The sequence below is a fragment of the Chanos chanos genome, chromosome 2, assembly GCF_902362185.1.
Source record: "Chanos chanos chromosome 2, fChaCha1.1, whole genome shotgun sequence".
Classification (NCBI taxonomy): domain Eukaryota; kingdom Metazoa; phylum Chordata; class Actinopteri; order Gonorynchiformes; family Chanidae; genus Chanos; species Chanos chanos.
In genome coordinates this window covers 52,320,206-52,341,489 of record NC_044496.1, presented here as the reverse complement: position 1 = coordinate 52,341,489, position 21,284 = coordinate 52,320,206, and the positions used below count along the sequence as shown (strand labels likewise).

At 40.7% G+C, this 21,284-nt stretch overlaps 3 protein-coding genes across 3 annotated transcripts; 1 reads left to right on the top strand and 2 right to left on the bottom strand.

Annotated features, from left to right (window-relative positions):
• Positions 1 to 206: 206 nt before the first annotated feature.
• On the bottom strand, positions 207 to 6,534 carry atp1b4 (ATPase Na+/K+ transporting subunit beta 4). The gene is made up of 8 exons (XM_030766727.1): positions 6,465 to 6,534; positions 5,342 to 5,563; positions 3,421 to 3,549; positions 3,055 to 3,168; positions 1,163 to 1,362; positions 817 to 873; positions 485 to 577; positions 207 to 368 (listed from the first exon to the last, which is right to left on the bottom strand). The coding sequence occupies exons 1-8, from the start codon at positions 6,532 to 6,534 to the stop codon at positions 207 to 209; spliced, it is 1,047 nt and encodes a 348-aa protein (XP_030622587.1).
• Positions 6,535 to 8,847: 2,313 nt separating this feature from the next.
• On the top strand, positions 8,848 to 14,377 carry tmem255a (transmembrane protein 255A). The gene is made up of 10 exons (XM_030766719.1): positions 8,848 to 8,905; positions 9,601 to 9,743; positions 10,420 to 10,482; positions 11,856 to 11,945; positions 12,050 to 12,115; positions 12,245 to 12,333; positions 12,529 to 12,600; positions 13,199 to 13,361; positions 13,620 to 13,754; positions 14,234 to 14,377. Exons 1-10 carry the CDS (start codon positions 8,848 to 8,850, stop codon positions 14,375 to 14,377), a joined length of 1,023 nt encoding a protein of 340 aa, XP_030622579.1.
• Positions 14,378 to 18,710: 4,333 nt separating this feature from the next.
• On the bottom strand, positions 18,711 to 20,811 carry zbtb33 (zinc finger and BTB domain containing 33). The gene has a single exon (XM_030766781.1). The coding sequence runs from the start codon at positions 20,809 to 20,811 to the stop codon at positions 18,844 to 18,846; it is 1,968 nt and encodes a 655-aa protein (XP_030622641.1). The 3' UTR covers positions 18,711 to 18,843.
• Positions 20,812 to 21,284: the final 473 nt, after the last annotated feature.

Sequence of the window (21,284 nt, the reverse complement as noted above, 5' to 3'; positions counted from 1 at the left end):
CATTTCTGTAACGTGCATATTTGAATGGATGTGGTCTATCTTATTAAAAAACTATATGTCAGTGAACTGCAAAAACAGATTGGCAGGCCGTGGGTTGATTGAAAATGAGAAGAGCACTGGGCTATTTTATTCATAATAAAGTAATAAGACTTTCTGATAATTATAATTTCCATTGTTTACAGCTCTACTAGTTTCCAAGGCAAACTCTATGCACCAACCTCGAGAGAGAAAGACACACTACCCAGGAAGCGGTCAGTGGGTGAATCATTAATGATGCCTTTGCCATGTAGCTTACATTGCACATGGAGATGTGTGTCGTACTGGATTCCCGCAAAGCGGACAGCCACCAGCGGGGAAGTGTAATTTACCTAACCACGAGATTAAAACATGTAAATATTTATATTCCAGGAAACAATAAAACAGCTGTCACAATTGTCAAAAATCAACGATCAACAAGCATTACAAATGTAAAGTTCAAACTCACATGTCGAAGTTTTCCATAGTAAGGATAGTACATGAGGCTGAAAGTACTTTTGGGGTAGAATTCCACATTGCCAAGACTTTCTGTTGACCCTTTCTACAAAAAAAAAAAAAAATACATAAATAGAGACACTCTTTATTACATGTAGAATTTTATTCATTATACTCTGTCCTTCATGAGTTGATATATCACATGAAACTTGTATGAATGTAAAATTATAACAAACAAGAAAACAGAAGGTGAAACAAAATCAGACTGAAGTTCGAAGTTTGTGGTGCATGTTCCAAGTTCCAATATGACTTCTTCTATTTGAGCCAATGGCTCTTCATGATTACCTTAAGTGTACAGGTCACATTGACTGGAGTCCCTTGACCAGGTAGATAACCCAGAATCTAATAAAAGAATCAAAGGAACATGCAATCAAAGCATGGAACCAATTAGGCCTCAAAAATCAAAAGGAAAGGTGGTTTAAACATCTATGCATGTTAACCACAAGATGTCACTAAGTGTTCACTTTCTTTTTTCACTATTGGTTGAGGCGTTTATTCCATTCTTAAGGTTGTTCTTTAAATATCCGTATAATATTAACACTATGATATCCTCACACATGCAGAGAGACAATGATTTTATTCAAGACCAATCTCTCATCTGAACGTTGATGGGTCTGATCCAGATTCTCACCCTGTTCATTTTGAGGAGGATGCACGGCTTTCCCTGAGAGTAACCAAAGTCACGGTCCTGCAGCCCGGAACATTCGCCGAGCCAGGACCTCTTAAACTGACACGCCTTCCTCTCCACGCTCTCCTCCAAGTCATCCTGCAGGAAATATGTGTCCTGCATACAAGCAACATTACGCCTCTCTTGTACTGCATCATCATAGGCTACAGAGAGCCAAGCACGGGAATCAGAGGAAAAAAGAGAAGGGAGAGAGAGTGAAGGGAGAGAAATCCCATAAATAAGCCTAGAAACAGTACATCACCCTGCCTGGCCCCTCAGTCTAACAGTCTTACACAAAAGCCAGGGCCTAGCAGCACTCTGCAGATACAACCCTCAGCTCACAAAAGGGTTTCCCTCCCTACTCACTTCTGAATGGCCAGTGTGGGGTTGAAAGGAGGGAGGGGGGGGGGGAAGAGGGGGCTTGTGGAGGAGTAGATTAGGAGACAGGCTTGAACATATGCCCATTCAATAAACCAGTTTAGTTTCATGTTAAATTAAACGCTAGAGCCCAACCGATTTAGGATTTTTAAGACCAATACTGATTGCAATATTTGAGGATTTAAAAATCCGATAATGGTATATTGGCTGATATTCTTTCTTTTTTTTTAAAGAAACACTAAAGATTTTCCCAAACATTTGTTATGTGTAGTTATTTAAGAGTCCTCACCAAGATAACACATAATGTAGTTTAAAAAACATACTTGTTTTATTGTCATAAATAGTACTTTGAACAAAAGTACAACAAAATATATTTAAAAAAATACAATAAAATGATGCAGTGTCCTAGAGTAAACGCTGCTGTTGAATGCGTCTTACGACAGTCTGCAACGAGGACTTGGGACTTTGGGATTTCACACTACACATTTGAAAGTGAAGCTATGTTAGATACTTTCTCAGCTCAGGTTTATTTACGTGTCCCATCTGCTGTAATATTTTCCAGTGCACCGACTGTTACTACAGACATGCGAATAGTTGCTTCATTTAGGCAGAACAAGTTAAAAGCTATAGTTAAACAGCTCGTTAACGTTAGCGGTCTTCCACTGATAAACATGGCATTAGCTTCCTTTGTGGGTAACCTAATTTAGCAATGGACAGCGTTATAAGCTGTTGTAAGCGATGTTGCCAGAGAATTTTTAGAAGTGACGGGGGAGAGATGATAGGACGGTTGTTTGTTTACTCGCTATGACTGCCACACAGTTTCATAAATAATCCTACAATAAAGTTTGTCAAGAGAATTCACCAAGGGTTTTCCGCCACCAGGGTCGGCGCGAGCACCTGTCGTTAAACCTTACCGTAACGTTACGCGTAACTTTTGACGTTTGATGCTTGAGTGACTGTACCAGCTTTCTGTGGCAAAACCAGACATCGCTTACATGAATGTCATAATATTATAATGGTTAAAATAACTGAGGGGCATCCAAGGTACACCTGACACAGAGTTCAGTTGAATTCATAAGCTAGAAAGTTTATTGAACACGTCAGCTTACAACTAACCCAGCTGGCTGCATCTCGTGTTCTAACTACCGACCGGCTGACCTCTCTCCAGAGTAACGTGGTCCTCCCTACGACCTATATCTCCCTCCAAAAAAATCAGTTTTTCTCTTCTTCTCCCTCTGTTCGCCTTCGTCCCAATCTCCGTTTCAAAATAAAAGTCCCTGCACACTTTATGTGTTACATTATGGTTGAAGGATCTTCCGTCTCTCCGTTTCTTTTTTAATTGTCATTTATCGGCCGTTATAAACCCGGATACTGATTTATCTGCAATGAGTTCATATCGGGCTGTATTAAGCACCACCATCTAAACGCAGTAAAAAATAAAAGATGTTTAGAAATTTTCAGATATTTGAAGAACTCACGTTTAAGGTGGGCATCCAGAGCTTTTGCATACTTCTTCCAGGAGTTGCGATCGGAGGCATTAAAAGCTATGTCAAACCCATGTGCAGTCATAACATGTGGAGACATTGTCATGCCTGCCGATTCAAGCACAGTTATGGAAACTCAGAATCATAATCTAGGGTTAATGATTTCACAATTTCATGTAAATAGAAATACTTTATAACTTCTTTTGTCGAGATATTTTGCTTAAATTGTCAAATAAGTGACACCTCAGTTTTAATCTCCTAAAATGAATAAGTTACTGTCCCATCTGGCACGCCAGAATTAAAAGAATCGACAAGAGGAGTGAGTGACAAAGAAAGGAGAAAAAGCTATCCCATTCTCACCTGGAGGCATCACCCTGTCGTTGTAGGTGGGAGTGTAAGGGCTGATGGACCACATTAAACAGCACATACAGCCGGCAAACAAAGCAGCCAGGAAGGCATACAGAGCAGAATAGAAGAGTAAAATGAGGCCTGAGAAGAAAAGGAATTCAATAATTGGATTGAGTTCGAGACCAATTTACTTGCTTACTGGTAAATATTTAACCTAGTGTGATACAATTTTCTTAAGTCTAATGCTATTACAGAGATATAAATACTGCTGTTTTTGATATAAAGGGTCGTTTGCTGTATTAAGTGGCTTCTAAAATGATCTCCTCACATCCATTCAGTCATTCATTAACTGTGCTTGACCCCCACCATGGTCATTTCTAACTTTGTGATACTCTGTCAGCTGACCGAAGTATAGAATCCTAATGTTACAGGACCCCTGAAACTGATTCTATATATATATGATAACAGAATTCATGACTAAACAAAAAAACAGGAGAATGACCATTGTCCTTTAATTTCCAATTAACCATCCACTAGTTACTGATCAAACGCAGCATGTCCTCAAATTAAATGGCTTTTCCTGGACAGGCAATTTCACAGGGACTAGTTGCAGCCAGCCCTTGTGTCCCTGAGCCACAAAGGCTTTTCTGTTCAAGCCCAGTGAGAATTCTCCCAGCTGTCCTTTCTCTTAGGGACACAGTGAACCTCCGGTTGCCATCAGAGTGACGGTCTTTTGCAGCCATACAGAACCACGGCCAGCTCCAAGGAGCCTGATCACGCCACTCTGGTATTGTGAGGCCTCACACACTCCTTTCACAGGACACACATCACAGACTGTAGCAACTCCCCCCCCCCCCCCCCCCCCCCCCCCCCCATTCTAAGGCATATGTGGGTACATGTTTTACTAAGGAAGACAACTGGGAACTCTAGTTCTGAAACTCAGCCCTTTTAACAGCACTGGTGCTTCAACTTCAAAAAAGATCTCAGCGCCACACAGTACAGGAACTACCTTTGACTTTACACAGGAGGTTTTCATGTTGCTGTTTAGACGGCTAATCTAGTGTGTGAATAATTCTGCTTTGTGACGTTGCCTCTCCATCACCACTGACTCCGCAGACCTCTCCAGGAAATGACTCTTGCCAAGAGACTTTGTTAGAGTTGAGTCTTGTGTCTAATGAAGAACTTCTACGGAAAAACACTTGTGCGTCTCCTCATGTTGGCTTGCACTGTGAGGCCATGAGGGTGTTCAAGACAGTCTGGAGGTCACAGGGGCTTTGGGAAAGAAGCATTGGAGAACACGGTAGGGGTACGAGGAATGTGATTCCTGGCCAGCACATGGCCTCTGATAGCAATCTCCCACTGGGAACAATTCCCCAGGCAGTCTGTTTTTGTCAAAATTACTCTAAACTATCTGTGCACCTATGTAAACACTGAGTTATCTCACACACACACACACACACAGACACGCACGCACACACACACACACACACACACACCACACACACACTTTCAAAAACTCGGTAATATACTCATAAACTTCACATTAAGCCACAGCAAAGCACAAATACACACAGCTATTCTCTACAGCAGTGGCAAAAGATTGGGAAACTACAGTTCTACCCCCTCTGGACTATTCTTCACCCTACATCGCCACGGGTCCTTGCCCCCACCTCTCTGCAAACAACTAAACTAAAAACGGACCATAACGAGCAAAAATAATAAGCTGTGCAATCACATCCATTTCCTTTCAAACTGAGGCAGAACATCACTAATTGAAGCCATCATTTACGTTCCAAAAGCAATTTGCATGTCTTCTATGGGCCACACACTAAAACAAGTCCCCATTGTTATGCCATTAAAATCGTTCACCGTTCATTGGTTTATATTCATGCCAAGATTCTATTTCTTTTTTTTCTTTTTTTTTTTTACTCACTCCAGCTCTTTCCTGAGCGACCCATGAATTCCTTGGTCTCAGGATTCCACAGGTATTTCTTCAGGTCATCAATTTTCTCATGCAGTGTTCTCTTAGGCTTTGGCTTGGGTTTCCACTTCTCAAAATTCAGGTCATCCTGCTCCAGAGGCTGGTGTTCCACAAGTTCTTCCTGCTCCACTTCCATGGCCTCAGCCAGAACATGACCGTGCCTCTGAGCATTCTCTGCAGGCTGATGGAAACCACACATGTAAGTCTTTCTTAAACATCATCACGTACACAGTCTGTTTAAAAAAAAAGTTTCACAGCTGTTGACAAAGGAAACGGAACAAAACATAGTAAAGTAAAAATGACATGTTTTAAACGTTATTTTGGTTCACAAGTTGTTACAGAGCACTTCTTGAAACTCTTTTGCTATTATTTGTACAATTCAGAAGATGAAAACAAAAAAAAATAATTTACTCATGGTCCTTTTTGCTATGCTCATATGAATCTGGTGAATTGGGGATGGTTGGGAAGAGAGAGTGGGCCTATTGACCTTGTTGAACCTCATTGGGAGAGCTAACCTCCAAGCTTGAAGCAGCAGCTGCATGAGGACTACAAGGTCAATCACAAGCCAGATGTTGCACACTGATTCTCAGCACTTCTGCTCTGAGATGCACTGTGAGCCTATTGAGAACCCATCAGGTTACTAAGACCCTCAACAAATCTTTTGAAGCTGCTTAATTGATCTTTTCTTTTCTTTTCCCCCAAAATATGATTGGAAAAACATGCTAAAATAACTAAACGTTCTTTTACACAAGAACTGATACACATATTGACACACATTCCTACATAATTTTTTACATCTGTGTCACCTACACTGAAGTTTTGTGTTCATCTCATATTTAATTTTTACTTATTGCCTTTGTTAAGAAACCTTTTTTGAAATCAATAAGATATATTGTACAATTACTATTTTATTCTATTGCTATTCTAATACAAATTACTGATCTATGTGGAGTGCTTGCTCCACTTCTATAACCTCCAGTGTCTGTTTCTGTCCAAGTATCTGCGTTTTAACACGTTGAAACGGAAATATGATAAGATAGCTCAGAATTCCGGCGCCGAAAATTTAAGAGCACACTTACTTTTGATACTTCTGTGTCTGCAAGGAGCAATTCTTCAGCCCCGCCCGCGGTAGAATCGGGCTCCATGATTCTTCACTGAAGAAAAAAAGGTACTTGTTAAACCAAGCACATATACGACCGGCCTCTGCGAATTAAAGCGATGTTTCAAGTCTGAGTAATTTATGTTTACACAATAAATTGATTGAATGTCTTAAGAAACATAAAGAAAACTTTACAGTACACACGAAAAGTTTTTTTCTCTCTCTTAAATGATAAGAAAAAACTTTAAAAATCCAAATTAGAGGTACCCGACAGTATCTGTTTGCAGAAAAAGCTCAGGATGTCTTAAGGGTTGACCCTGCCAAAACGAATAATAACTGGGTCAAAAAATTTTCTTTGATTTCATGAGTTTTACCCAAACAACGGGAAGCTGAGTACAGAGAGTCTTCTTGCTACTAGGCGAGCATCATAGTGAATGAGCTTTTGCCGAAATGAGAAAGGAGGGTGGGATAAAAAGTGGAGGGGCTTTTTTTTTAATCCTCGGGGAACTTTTGGCAACGACAAGGACTGGTGTCGTACGGAATTCTGCACACGCACAGCGTAGCCTCATTGTCCGCTAGAATGGGACCAATGCAAAGTTATGCTATAAAATAAGTTGACGTTGTTTTATTCCCTTTGCGCAAAATCTAATTTAGCTTTTGTTTGTCACTGCAGGTGTTCGACCAACTGGCTAATTCTCTTACATATTTTTAGCCCAAATGAACTTTTATACCTTTGTTTAGTGTGCAGATAGCCTAAGTGCTGCTGCTCTAGTCATTTTGTCACATCTAACTTTTTTCAACTAGATCTTGGAATTACTGTGTTGCCAAACCAACCAAAAACCTCCAAACTGCACGAAAAATGGGAGCACTGTTGTGACCATTGGTCAGTTTAAATTCAAACTGTCATCAACTTAAATATTTGTACACTAGTCACGTCACGCGCTGTTGGCTCATGGATCCACTACTTTTTATACCTGAAAAGAAATGTCGTCATGGAAAATTCGCGCACTTCTCTCCTTTTCTTCTGTTATTTCTCCTTTGCAAACTTTGTGATCTAATGTATTCAGTCGTGTATCGATTCAGTACTTCTGAATTTCACTCAGTAACTAAGAATTATGTAACGTTCCATGGTTTGTTGCGTTAAGATTAAAGCCTAAATTCAAAGTTCGGTGTTGACATTAAGATGAAGCAGTGTCAGCCAAAGATACAATTATGGTGTATCTTTCTACTCTGGTAGTGAAAGTGATGTGGATACAACATTGATACACGATGAAAATGTAGTAGCCTACCATGAGTCTTCTAAGTGCATCGCTCATGAAAGACTATTTGAATCCACAGTGCCTTGTCCCAAGAGGCGAGTAGTCTAGCATTGCTTGATGTTTGATGTATAGCCTAGTATAACATTATGGTGCCATGGGAATTTTTGACTGTGCAAAGGGTCAACTTCAGAGCTGAACAAGAACCTCATTTGAATTTCCATTTGTCTGTCCGCTTTCATTTAAACACGGTTTTCAGATGCCGATATTACAGTCAACTTGTACATTCATGGAAAGAATTATCCTCATGTATTGACCTGCTATTTCATTAAATGAATTAATTAAGCGGAGTTCTCTGACTTTCTATTTCCCACAGGACCTTAAATAAAATGATAGATTGAAAATAATTGTGCCATTTGAGAGCTAACAATATTTGTCACCAATGCAACCATATCGTGTGCATCCATATGTGTGTGTGTGTGTGTGTGTGTGTGTGTTTATCTGGTTCGTAGCGCTAAACCAGTCCCGTCTGCATATACAATTTTATCCACCAGCTATGTATCAGGAAAGTGACAGATGTGTGAAAACTACACAATCTGTTCTGTAACTGAACTGCATTTGAACTTCAAAAACAGGATTGTCCATGTTTGGCTTTTTGCTTTTCCCACTGGCAGGCTGCCTAGTATCTCTAAAGTCTGTCAGTTGTGCACAATTGTTTTGTTGATAGATTATATATTACTGGTGTAGGACACTCGTTTTCAACTGCTTAGGCGAATCACAAACATCCAGTTGTTCTGTTCCCACATATTTTCGGTTGAGTCATCACGAACGCTGGTTTTGAAGAAGCGGCATATATGTAACGCATGCGCGTTGGTAGGTACTGTGCGGCGCCACGGCTGCGAAACGATGAGGACAGCGGATATGTCAACAGTCGCGGATGATAATGAGGCAAGCACGGTAGCTGAAGGCACACTTGCTTTCAAAGAATGCTACCGTTAACAAAGATTGCCCGTGCATTAATTCAGCAAACAAAATTTATTTTGCCTGTAAGGTAATTTGGCTTTAAGCGTGACGCGTAATTTTAGGCGTTCCTCAATCAAAAAATGCCAACAGGACTGGATCCGCAAGCCAACAGAATAACAACTACCTCAGATGCAATGGGTACGTACAAGGTCAATGTCGTTGACTGGGCACATGCACTGATATTACAATAGAATGACGAAAAGGTGGGAGAACACCGTTCATTGAGATATGACAGAGTGAGACATCACTGGTTTACTATATGTGCTGGTTATGAACTGCGTTCTCTTCTGTCTGTCTTCTTTTATTTTCAAAGACTAGAAGTGCATGGAATTAACGGCCCTTAAAATACATAACGGAAGCTTCAGAGTTATGTTTAAAGTGGGCTCCTCTTAGTGTTAGCGACAAATACCCTAACCAGATCTTGTTCGAGAAGGGCGTTCCAGCACGGGAATGACAAAAAAAATTACATCACCTATATTTCAGTTGGTTTCTGGGTTATGGTGGTCGCGGAAGTTACGGCACTATGTCTCTACAGCATTTAATCAGCTTACAATTACACGACATAGGGTACTCTTTGCTAAAATGTTATTCCATCGCACCATTGATAGTGTCATCTGAGAATAAAAATAAGTACCCTCAAAGATGTCCAAATATATCATAACGTGGTTGATGTAGATTACGTTATGAATGAGTAATACTGTCCATCCAGTAATGTAGAACTTGTCGGCCTACTCTCATCCGTGGACTGCTCTTGTTGAACAAAACCAACGGCTAAGACTGAAGATGAAGGTGTGAACATAGATCGTGCCCGTCTAATTCGTTGTTCATTATAGGGTCATTCAAGCGGAGGAAAAGGAAGTCTATCATCGTGACGGTGATGCTGCTCATTGTTTCTGTACTCATCTTGGTATTTGGGTTGGCAGCTACCACTAGAACACAGAATATTACAGTTGGTGGTTACTACCCAGGAGTTATTGTAAGTAACAATGCTGTGAATTTTCATTCCAACATTAAAGGATGAGTAATCTGCCTTTTTTTCGGGTCGGTTTTCAGAAATATTATACAACAGACTGCATGTATCTTTAGCCTTTAAACTGGAAACCAGTAAATCAGTGATACATTTCATTCATTTATTTAAAGCTATGCAGGAGTGAACCCAGGAGACATTGCGCCATCTTACATTGTGACTAAGTGAAGTCCACTGTGATAGTTTCCCTTTTTTCCCCCAGCTAAAATGTGGTGAGGTTTCGGGGTCCTGTAATGTTGACCGTGTGTACCCATTTTTTAGTTGTGTTGACATCAAGACCATGCCCTTGTTCATAAATCAGTTCTCTTTTGTTGTGCTCCTGTGTTCCATATTAACATAAGTGGTAAATCAATTAAACAAGCAAAAATCTGTGCGAACACCACTTTGGTCACCATGATAACTCATATTACAAGTACAACACTGAACATTGCCTTTTATTCATGTTGTAATTAGCATTCTTTATTTTTGGAAGATATGCTATCTTAGGGTTCAACACACAAACTATTGAAAGTGTAACTAAATGTTACAGCTAACCAATGAATGATTCTTTTTGATTTTTAGCAAATAAATAAACACCCATGGAAATGAGCTACTGTAATGGGATTTTATCTTGTGTTATTTTCAGCTTGGTTTTGGCTCTTTTCTCGGAATCATCGGTGCCCATTTGATAGAGAATAAGAGGCAGATGGTAAGAGGTTTTAAATTACACAGGCTTTTCATATCACTTTCTCTATTCTGGCTGTACTGTATCGTGCCCAATTATGCAAAGAATACAGTTACGCTCTTGACAATAAAATGTCATCAATCTCGCCAGATTTGGGCTTGATGAAAATTTTCTAGTCAGATCTTTGGTTATGTTAAAGAGTTTCGTCATAGGCTGGCTGGGTCGAGGTTGAATATTAGAGCATGTTTGCTGTTTTGTAGTGAGATGCACCCATAAATAGCCCAGTGTAAGGGGAGCAGGATGAATGTCTGGGCAGGAATGTGCGGAAGGAATCGCAGAGGACAGGGAGTTGGGGGGGGGGGGGGGGGGGGGGGGGGTGAGGGGGGGGGCAGTGCCTACCAATGAAGAATGTGTTGGACCATGCGTGACTGCAAGAACACAGAGCTGCAGGGACTGAACTGCCACTCACATGCTGCATACGAGTTACTATAGCAGCTAAAAAGATGAGAAAATAGAGGCATATAGGTATTCCCCGTTACATGAAAAGCTGTTTTGTGTATATGGAATGTTGACTTGTTTTTCATGTTTTTAAGCGAATTGAGACTGACTTTTTTTTTTTTCGTTTTCCTTTTTCTTCTTCTTATTTCATTTTAAGATAATCTTTTTCTTAATCAATGTTAAGAACATTAATTATGCATATTCAGAATATAATAATAGCTCCACGTTGCTTTAGCTTTATGTAATAGTCAATCCTGAGCTGAAGCTCAGCACATAATGAGAGTGTTTTCAGTCGGGCTGAATTTGAGACGCCCTCGGTTGTAGAATGTGGCGTGTCACTGGGAGTGTTCGGGTCCTTGCTCCTTTGACTGCAAACAAAATGGGGTGATGTGTAACCGAATCTTCTCTGTCTCTCAGTCAGTGGACGGGTAGCACTGAACCATAGAGGGGTGAGGGAGGAGCATAGTCCCTGAAAAGAGCCGGGCACTGTGCCAATCACAGGGGTAGAAGTAGATGGAACCGAGAACTAGACCACTCAGTTACCATGTCCTCTCCACACTCTAACAGAGACATTACACTCATACACAACTTCACTAACATCCACAAGCCCTGTTGATACCTAGGTAAGTGCATACATACTAAAGGTTATTATCTAATGCAATGCCTTGCATTAGAAAATGTATGGGGAACACGCCGTATGGTTCAATAACGATATTAATACATTGAAAGCATAGATAATATCCTTTGGCGGAGTCATTAATTGGTTCCTAATCTCTGAAGCTGTAATTGAGTGTACTGACTGTGGAAAACCCGTTGAGAGTAAACGATGAGTGTTCTGTTGGAACGGTTGAATAAAGCTGCTGTTTTCAGCTCAGCTGTTGTCTTTGTCTGTGTTTTAGCTGGTAGCCTCTATTGTCTTCATCAGTTTTGGTGTTGTGGCAGCCTTCTGCTGTGCCATTGTGGACGGGGTTTTTGCAGCGAGACACATAGTGAGTACTGCAGTTCAAAGAATCTTTTTTTTGTTGTTGTTTTGATAGATGTGGTATTATTTTATACGATTTATGTTTGAGTTTAACCGACTATAATTTCACAGGACCTTAGACCTCTATATGCTGGTCGGTGTGAATACTATTCAAACGGTGCATCATTTGACCTCGACGTGAGTTTAATCTGCCGTTTTTTCCTCAGATTACTGTATTCTCTCTCTCTTTTTTTTTAAAAACACCTCATGTGTATATGAGGCATAAAGTGAGATTAAAAGGACACTGTGTCTATGTCTATACTCTAGGTCAACTGTCAAACTGCGTCACGTGTTTCTTGTAACCTGCGTGTGAAGAGCAACACCTGCTACTGCTGTGAACTGTACAATTGTGGCAAGTACGTGTGCTGTGTTTTCTCCACACTCTTAGCCTTCTCAGAGTTATCTTCTGCTTCAAATGCAGATCTGAGAATAGCTCTGCTACCTTTAATTTACCGTTGTTTACTTCTAATTTATATTTGCTTTTGATTGTCTTTATTTTATTCAAGTTTTTGCACTGTTGGAAAGAACATTTCTTTTTACCTATGTTTCAGAGAACATCCTCTTTTGGGACTTCAGAATAAAGATGTTTTGAAAAAATTTAGGAAATCGTCCATGATTTGGAAGTAGGTCTTTCTGTTTTTAGCCCCTCAAAAAAACAAAACCAAAAACAAAAAAAACAAGACCCATGACATTTTTGTGGTTGGGGGAACTGAGTGTGGCTGTGTAGTAGTAAACTGTATGGGGAAACACTATAGGAATGAGCGGAAGCATAATTCTGCGTATCCTGGCTCTTCTGCGTGAGCCGAAGACCAGGACTCATTCCTGTGTTCCACAGATTGATGTTAAAGGCATTTATAACGCACTTTTCCAAGTGCCATCTGGTATACTTTCACTTTAACATGTCATCAGATTGAATGAGTTGGAAGTTCCCATCTAATCGTCTCCATCAACAAATTTGATTCTACTTTTGTCATCTGCTCCAAAGAGTGATATGCGTTTGGAGGATAATCAAACAGTGTTTGGTTTGTTGATTGATAAATCGTTTATTTACGTGTTTGTTTTACTTTGATTCGCATGAATCGGTTGTGCTATGTTGTTATGTGTTTGTTTTTAGTTGCTCCATCCATCAAACGTAGATTGAAACCATCGTGTGTAGTGATAAACTTGGGTGTCACGAAATCTCTCTCGCTACCTGTGTCTTCTCCTTCTGATTTTAAGCAGCCGTGTTGAGCTGAGGGGAGGTTACCACGAGTACACGGAGGTACGCAGCTGCCAGGATGTTGTGCATCTCTACCACCTGCTCTGGTCTGCCACCATCCTCAACATCATCGCCCTCTTCTTAGGAATTATCACTGCAGCAGTGCTGGGAGGCTTCAAGGACATGGTATGATCAAAATATGCAGATCATATTAATGTTTGTTTAGGCACTTTTGATTTTATTATCATTGTTGGTTTTGTTTTGTTTTTTTGGTGGGGGAGAGAGACATTTGGAAACTGTTTTTACTGATAGTTGGAAAAATCAGGGTTGAGCCCAGTCACTGCATCGTATTTTTTTTTTTAGCGTTGCTTTACTGCTTTGACTAGTGTAGTCGTGTACCTTTGACTGACCGTTGTTATTCACTGGGAGCGTATTTCTGGTCAGATGCCCACGGCTTCTCCTGACACCTGTGAACCAGAGGCTGTGCCACTCCCTCTTCCCCCAGAGACACCAGCTCCCTCCACGTCCTATTACAACGCTGCCCCCTGCCTGCCACCTTACACTGCCTATGACATGCAGGTACTTACTTTATCTCTCCCTTTCTCTTCTACCGTTTACGTAACTGGGATATTTACTGTGGTATCTGTTTTGCATAGCGATATGAAAATTCTCCTCAGAAAATCAAAGACCAGACAAGCGGTATAGAATAGCACTAGATGACCCAAAGGACTTACAGAGTGTTTTAAATACATGTCGATAAATATGCATCACCATGTGTTTGCTCTAGAATCTCTCAGATTGCATTTTCATTTGTAAAGCCTTTTGAGGCTCTTCTAAAAGGTGAGTCAGGGCAGTCCCTCACATCACTGGTTGTGGAGAATGGGGCACATGTGACTGGCCCTAGATCAGCCCCTACAAATCATTGATTATAAATAGAATACTGCAGTGGGTTTGGTTGTCAGCTTTTAGCGGCCCCGTAGGAAAGCCGGGTGAAGAACGTGACGTTTCGTGTGGTTTGATCTCTGACTCTTCCTGTTATTACCTTTGTTTCTCTGCAGGGCTCCAACGTGTTCCCTGACTCTTCGGGCCTGTCCGACGATTCTCAGTCTGGGGCCAGTCATATGTGGCCCACTATGATCCCCCCTCGCTACTCTCCTCCTTACTACCCCCCCGATGAGAAGCCCCCGCCGTACAGCCCTTAAGGGACCACCTAGACAACGACAGAAACTCTTTTTTTTTTTTTTTTTGCGATTGCCAGGTTGTCACTGGCATGTGGACATGAGTGGACATGAGTGGACCTTGAGTAAAAGATAGCATCTATAAGCTCCTACGGCAGGAAGTGAGCAGCCTGGCGCGAACCGCGGTACGCTGAGGGAGATGACGGAGAACACGGGCGGCGGTCGCTGCCGCGGCACGTAGCTGACGCCATTCCACACTACGGAACAGAACTCAAGTGTGTCAGATCGTACACGTTTCCACCAGTTTATCCTCAGATCCAGTTAAACCAATAGCAGGAAGAGATAAAAACTTAAACCTCTGTCCTGTAGGCCTATACACAAATACCACAAAAATGACTTCTCAGTGATACCAAGACTGTTCACAGATCTGCCTTAATGTGTGTCAGCTCCCAGTGCCGCTCCGCATACTAAAAACACCCATTTTCCTGCCCTGGTTGGGGGAGGGGGGAGGGGGGAGGGGGGGCCGGGGTGCTTGTGAGAGAATATCTCTTGGGTTCCCTTGAGACTCAGTGAATCTGCCACCCTCTCTCTTCTTCACCTGATAATGTGAATGCTAACCCTTTCTGAAGTGGAACTATTTGCCCTTTTTTGGTTTTTTTTTAGCAATTGCCTTTTCTCTTAACTGAAGTGGCATGAGGATGAGTCTCATTTTGTCTTGTCTTGCAATTTATTTGCACTTTATTATTAACCCCTAAATAGAACTGTCTTGACACTATGCTAGCGGAATTACTTGAGATTTTTTTTTTTTGTTTTCCTACCTTTGGGCAGCTAGATCACAAAGAATTGTACAGACCATAAAGCCCACATTAAAATGTTTGTTTCCCCAGAGAGAGCTGCTGAGCAAGTTGGACGTACAGAACAGGTTGTTCCTCATAGTATGTTTACTTAGCATTTTACTTAACCGCAATGTGTATATGCCAAGTACACACAAAGTCAAATTCAATGCATTTAAATGATTGGCTGTGATGTAAATAGTCTAAGCTTCATTTACAACTTATTACACAAGTGCTCGAATTTTAGTGTGGTTAATAAGGACAGTATCAAAACGCTAGCAGTAAAATTTCTCATAATCTTCCACCACCTTCTTGTTCTGTCCTCTGTATCTTATGCATTTTGTCACGTGTTGTTTCCTCAGAGGTATCGGATATATTTCCTCGTAAAAACGTTGAATTTGGTTACAGTTGTGATTGGAATCCTCTTTATGGCTGGTTGTTTTTACTTCTAAATGAATCAATAATATGTAATGCTTTTAGTTATAAAGCACCTTTCAGAACCTGTTACAGGAATGAGAAAAAAAAAAACTAGAAAAAAGAAGGAAAAAAAATAAGACTGATAATGAGATGAATCAATCTCCCTTTGTGAAGTTCTGTACTTTATCTTCACACTGTTGTTAACTTACCCAGTTGCCTTCTCATTTAGGGACACTTTTCCATGCAGTTGATTCTCACAGCCATACAGTATTATGTGTGTATGTACTATACCAAACTGTCATACTGCCTTCTCTTAATCATGTGAATGTATATGGTAAATCCATAATTTTTTTTTTTTTTTGCAAAGTCTTAAGAATAAGATCAGTTTTTAACTTATTTTTCACTATTAATGCTTCAACAATTATTTTACAGTACATATATTCACTAATTTCTCACTTTTTTTTAAGTCTAAAATGTAAAAAAAAAAAAAAAAAGAGAGAGAAAGAGAAAAAATGAGAAAGAAAACTGCTTCACTGTAGCTCACACTGTCTGTGTTTGGACTAAATTGGTGGTGAAAGGAATGTACCATGTACAATGCAAAACAGCCAATAAAGTGGACGTGAACCAGATCTTTGTGTTGTGTCATAGGGTGATCTCCTGTTAACACGTTTGTTGAAAGACCAGTGTCCAACAACCTAAAATGATATATCACAAGTAAGTAGAGCTGTTGAGAGATCAGACTATTGTTGTTGGAACAGATAAATGATGAGATAACCAGATATTTGTGCTTTTATATAAAACATGTCAGGAACAATTGAGCTTTCGTATGAAGATAAAGCCATTAAGCAAAATGATAACTGCATGGTAATCCGTTTTGTCAACTTTGACGAGGGCCACACCAAACGTGTAGCTTGCTGAAAATGTCACGAAGTGCAATAAGTGGATGGGGATGGGGTGAGGTTAGGGGTCATAAAAATCACATAACTTCAATCAAAATCTGAAAATGAATGAAGGAGTTTTATTTAATTCTGTATAGCACTATGACCTAATAAATAGTCAAAACAAAGGAAAAAAACAATGTTAAAAAAAAAAAGGTCTTAGTACAGTTATGTACATGATTAACAATTGTTAATTTTTTTCTGACAAGATGAGACAAAATTGTGAGTCAATAAGCATACAAGAAAATTTAACTACATACTGACAGTTTGAAAAACAAAAATGGGTGTAGGGCGAAAAACACAGAATCATGAACCTGCCACTACAGTTTACCTTAATGTATAAAATGACACTGAATATGGAATTAACAGGAAAGTTAATTATGTTACAGGACTCCTGTGGTGTTCTAATAAGGCTGGGCCAATATGTGTCAATCATCACCGAGTATGAATACTGATCTAGGTTCAGCTCGTCTTGGTTCATATAACTGTATTTATTACAATAATGAAAGTCAACAACTGAACGTAGGTCAACATGCTTACTCTGAAAATGTAATACACACAACCCTTGGACTTGGACTCTCTTCTGTTTAACAGGAAGCACTACACATCCCTTTGATGATTAGACTTTCTGGAGACAAGGCCCCAAGACATAGGGTCAACACATAAATTAAAATAATCTTACAATTAAAAAAAAAAAAAACAGCCCTTGGCCAGTTAATCATACTCAGATTAGAATTGAACAAGTCTCCATCCATCCCTGCCAGAAGCAATCACTTGTGCACGTGACGTTTAAACAGACAGACATTTTCTCTGACCTGCATTAACTGCAGAATTAGTGATACCACAAATACAATCACTTTCCATTAGCACATCCATCATTTACAGGAAAACCAAAAAAAAACAAAACATTCATTATGTTGGGTGAATTCAATAGTTTCAGCATCTCAGCAAAAAAAAAAAAAGAAAAAAAGAAAAAGAAAAGAAAAAACAAAGCTGTTTTTTAGATACTGAAATTTGACTCTATCTTCACCAAGCCGGATCACAATTGCTAACGTTCTGCAGTGTCTGTCACTGCCAACGACATTCTATGCATTTAATATCATTTACGTGAGTAGTGTCTGTGTCCTCCTTCTATTTTCACAGCCTTGCAGGATGAGAACACTGTCGACAGAATAAATAACGCGAGTAGCTAAGTACTTCTTACGTTTACGAGAATGTTCGATCATTGTTTATTAGTAGCTCAGCCTCCACAGAAATGTTCCACAAATCTTGTACTTCATTTTGGTCGGGTCATACTTGAAGGACAGTGATTTTACGACTATTTCTTTCTCTGGATGTGCACTTGAGATACCGGTTTCACGGACTTACTGCAGCCGCTTGATGGATAGAACAAGTTTCTTCCATCGAGAAGAGTCCTGAGATGTAATAATTCTCTCTAAACATGGACACTGTGCAAAGAATTTTCTCTTTACCTGGAAAAACAGCCCAATTGCATTGCACAGCTACACGAGACTGAACCACCATATTTGACCGTTCTAAAATAAAACCTGACTTTCATTGTCTCTGTTCATGTCCCTAATGAATCATTAGGAGGTACCGTATATGGACAAGAAAACAACTTTTCCTTCTTGCTGCAAGGCTGTATCATATAAAATAACTGTAGATTCACACAACAACTTTACTGGTATTTCTGCCATGTTCAGCCTATCCTACAGATACATCTAAATACAAAAAATTGGTGATCTCTGATCATCTAAATAGTGTAAATTAGTTCCTAAGCTCAGCAAGGGCATTTTGTTCCATCAAAACTTCATCACCCAGATAAGACTCATATGTTTAAAATCTCTGTTTGCAACAGGATCCATTTTACCATTTATATTTGTGATTTGAAACTGAAAATATTCTAAGCTTCTCTCTAGAATTTTAAATAATTCATATGCGGTCATCTAGTGCATTCAGTTGTGGAGACCTATGATAAATGCTATCTGTGTGGTTTTGTACATAACTGTCCATTGTGTGTTTTGTTTGGACAAAAAAAAAGATTTTCATCCTGTTCTAAGCGATGAAACTGGGAGAAGAATTTAATGGGAAAAAAACAAGTACATAATGGAAACAGAAGCACCATGAATGATCAAGCCTGTGTAGGTGTGAACAAGAAACTTCCTCAAAAGTTCTTCAACATGTGAACACATTTAATGAACTGTTCAGCATTATTCAATGAACGCTTGACCTGAACCTAAGCAGAATCAATAGGGAGACCCTACTAAAAAGGCACCTTACTAAGAGCAGGGGGCCTGCCTGCTCAGTATGTCTCTGGTATCACAAACTCAAACTCCGAGGAGCCTTCTGAATTCATTTGAGTGACAGGTCGGGCGAGCGGCCCGGGTCGGGCGTGAGCTCCTGGCCGGGTGTGCGCTTCTGGCTCCACAAAGATATCATCCCAGTTCAACATTTTCCCTTGATTTGAAGAGACTGATTGATTTGCAAAGTGCGACCTTCCGGGGTTCACGTGCTGTACAATTCCTTCTTCATTGATGACTGGAATTCCCCCTGTGCCTTCAGAGACAAAAGAGTACGGCTTAAACTGCAGTGTTTTGCAGGGGAGCAGACGGTATAAGTTGTTATCCGTGTCATCTTTCTCCTTCCTTCCCGAAGGATCTTGATTGTGAATCTGTTTGCAGTGAGACGATAGCAGCTGGTAGTTAATAAACATTTCGTTGCAGAGCAAACATTGATATCGCCGTTCGCCCGTGTGAGTGATCTCGTGTTTGGTTCTGTATTCTGCCAAGGCAAAAACTTTGTTGCAGTAATGGCACGGGTACTTCCTCTCCCAAGAATGAGTGTTAAAGTGACGTCTCAGACTCGTCAGGCACACGTAGGGCCGCTTACACACAATACACACGTAAAACGTCTTTCCATCCATGATCAGTTCATAATGATCGTCCTGGTCCACCCTCGCTTTCTTTCTGCTTGGGGTCCCTTGCGGTGAATGGTTGGACACGTTTCCGGAACCCTGTGCGGGTGCTTGGGATTTCCGTCCTGGGCCCGCCCTGGAGTCGCCTTCTCCCGGGTCATCTTTCACTGGGACTATGTCATAAGTGTTTTCCCCAATGTTGGCATAAACTTTACATCCTGGCAACAGCGAGTCAATCTCCGAGGCTTTGTCTAACGTTATCGTTTTTTTGGCCGCCATGCTTTGGTGCATATTGAGCCCGGTCCCATTTTTGGTACTGCTACTCGATCTCACATCTGACAGCTTGATTTTGCCCTGTTGGTCCGAGGACTGCTCTAGGAGTGTGGTCACCCTCTTCTTCTGGACCCCTAACACTGAAATGCTCTCCATGGTGGCAGAGCTACTGTGTGGTTCAGGAGGGAAGCTATTTAGGCTGGCTGGAGTGGTGGGTGCACTGTGAGAAGATGGTCTTGCAGGGGAAGAAGGAAAACTCCTGCTAGCCTCTGGGGACACCACGGGACTAGAGAGAGAAATGGTTTCACGCTGGGATTGAGGGCTGCTTTGGAGAGACGATTTTTCTTCTGTGTTACCTATAGATGGCTTGTCTATTTTCTCTTGGTCCTTTATCACATCAGGAGTGACTTCCTTCGCTGCATCCCTCGGATTTTTATCCACTGAACCTTCCTCAGCGTCCACGTCAATAACTTCTGAAGGCTTTGTGCTGCTACTGGAAGCTCCCTTTTGAGGCTCCACCTTTGACACAAAAAGCACTTCATCACTGTCAGATTCTACATCCTTATCAGCACCACCGGTGCCCAAATGGAATTCCTCAGCAGAGAGTGAGAATGACTCAGTAATTATAGGCATGTTTTCTGATCCCATCTCATTTTTCTCAGAGGTATTAGTGCCACTGTTTTCTCCTTCTTTGGAAAGACCAGGTAATCCTTTGACTTGCGACAGGGGTGCACCCAAGTTGGCAATGAACTTGACACCCAATATCTGGCCTGCATTGATAAGGTCTTCAAGTTTGTCAGAGCGAACTCTACTGATCTTGGAGCTATATATGTAATTCAGAATTTCTTCGAATATATCTGCTTTGATGAAGTTTAACTCTATCACTTGTCCAGCAACCGAGAACAGTTGGCGAAAGTAGGTACTGGATGCCGATAGCATGGTCTTGTGTGCTTTAAATTTCCGGTCCTGCACAATTATAGTGACATCACAAAATAATCCATTGTTTCGTTGCTCATTGATGGACTTCAGCAGGGATGCAGGAAACTGTGTGTCAGTTGCAGAAATTAGTTTCAACTTCGACATCCCTGCAAGGAGAGAGAGGAAGAAAAGTTAAACGCATGTGTGCAGCACTGGTGGGCACTACATGTTTCAACTTTTAGCAGCAATTATTTAAAAGAGTTACACACAAGCATATACTTATAGCTACCCTAAAGGGGGTTAGTGTTTCTCGAAAACAAAACCCTCATGGATCTGAACAGCATCGCGTTATTCACAAACGAACAATACAGATTAACGGTAATGTGCACGCTTCCTGGCGCAGTTTACCATTAAGTCGCTATTATTATGTACTTATGTATGCTATTAGGCCATTAGGTTACATAAGTGAGTCCACAGTGAAACGAGGCATTCGGTATTGACTCAAAATTGACAAATTCTTTGCATTTTCACCATTAAAAACACAAGCGGTGCCATTCAATACGTGTGGCTAGTCGAGCTACTTAGCGATCTGCTAATACACAGTATAATAAAACATATACAAGACGCGCACGTTGTTG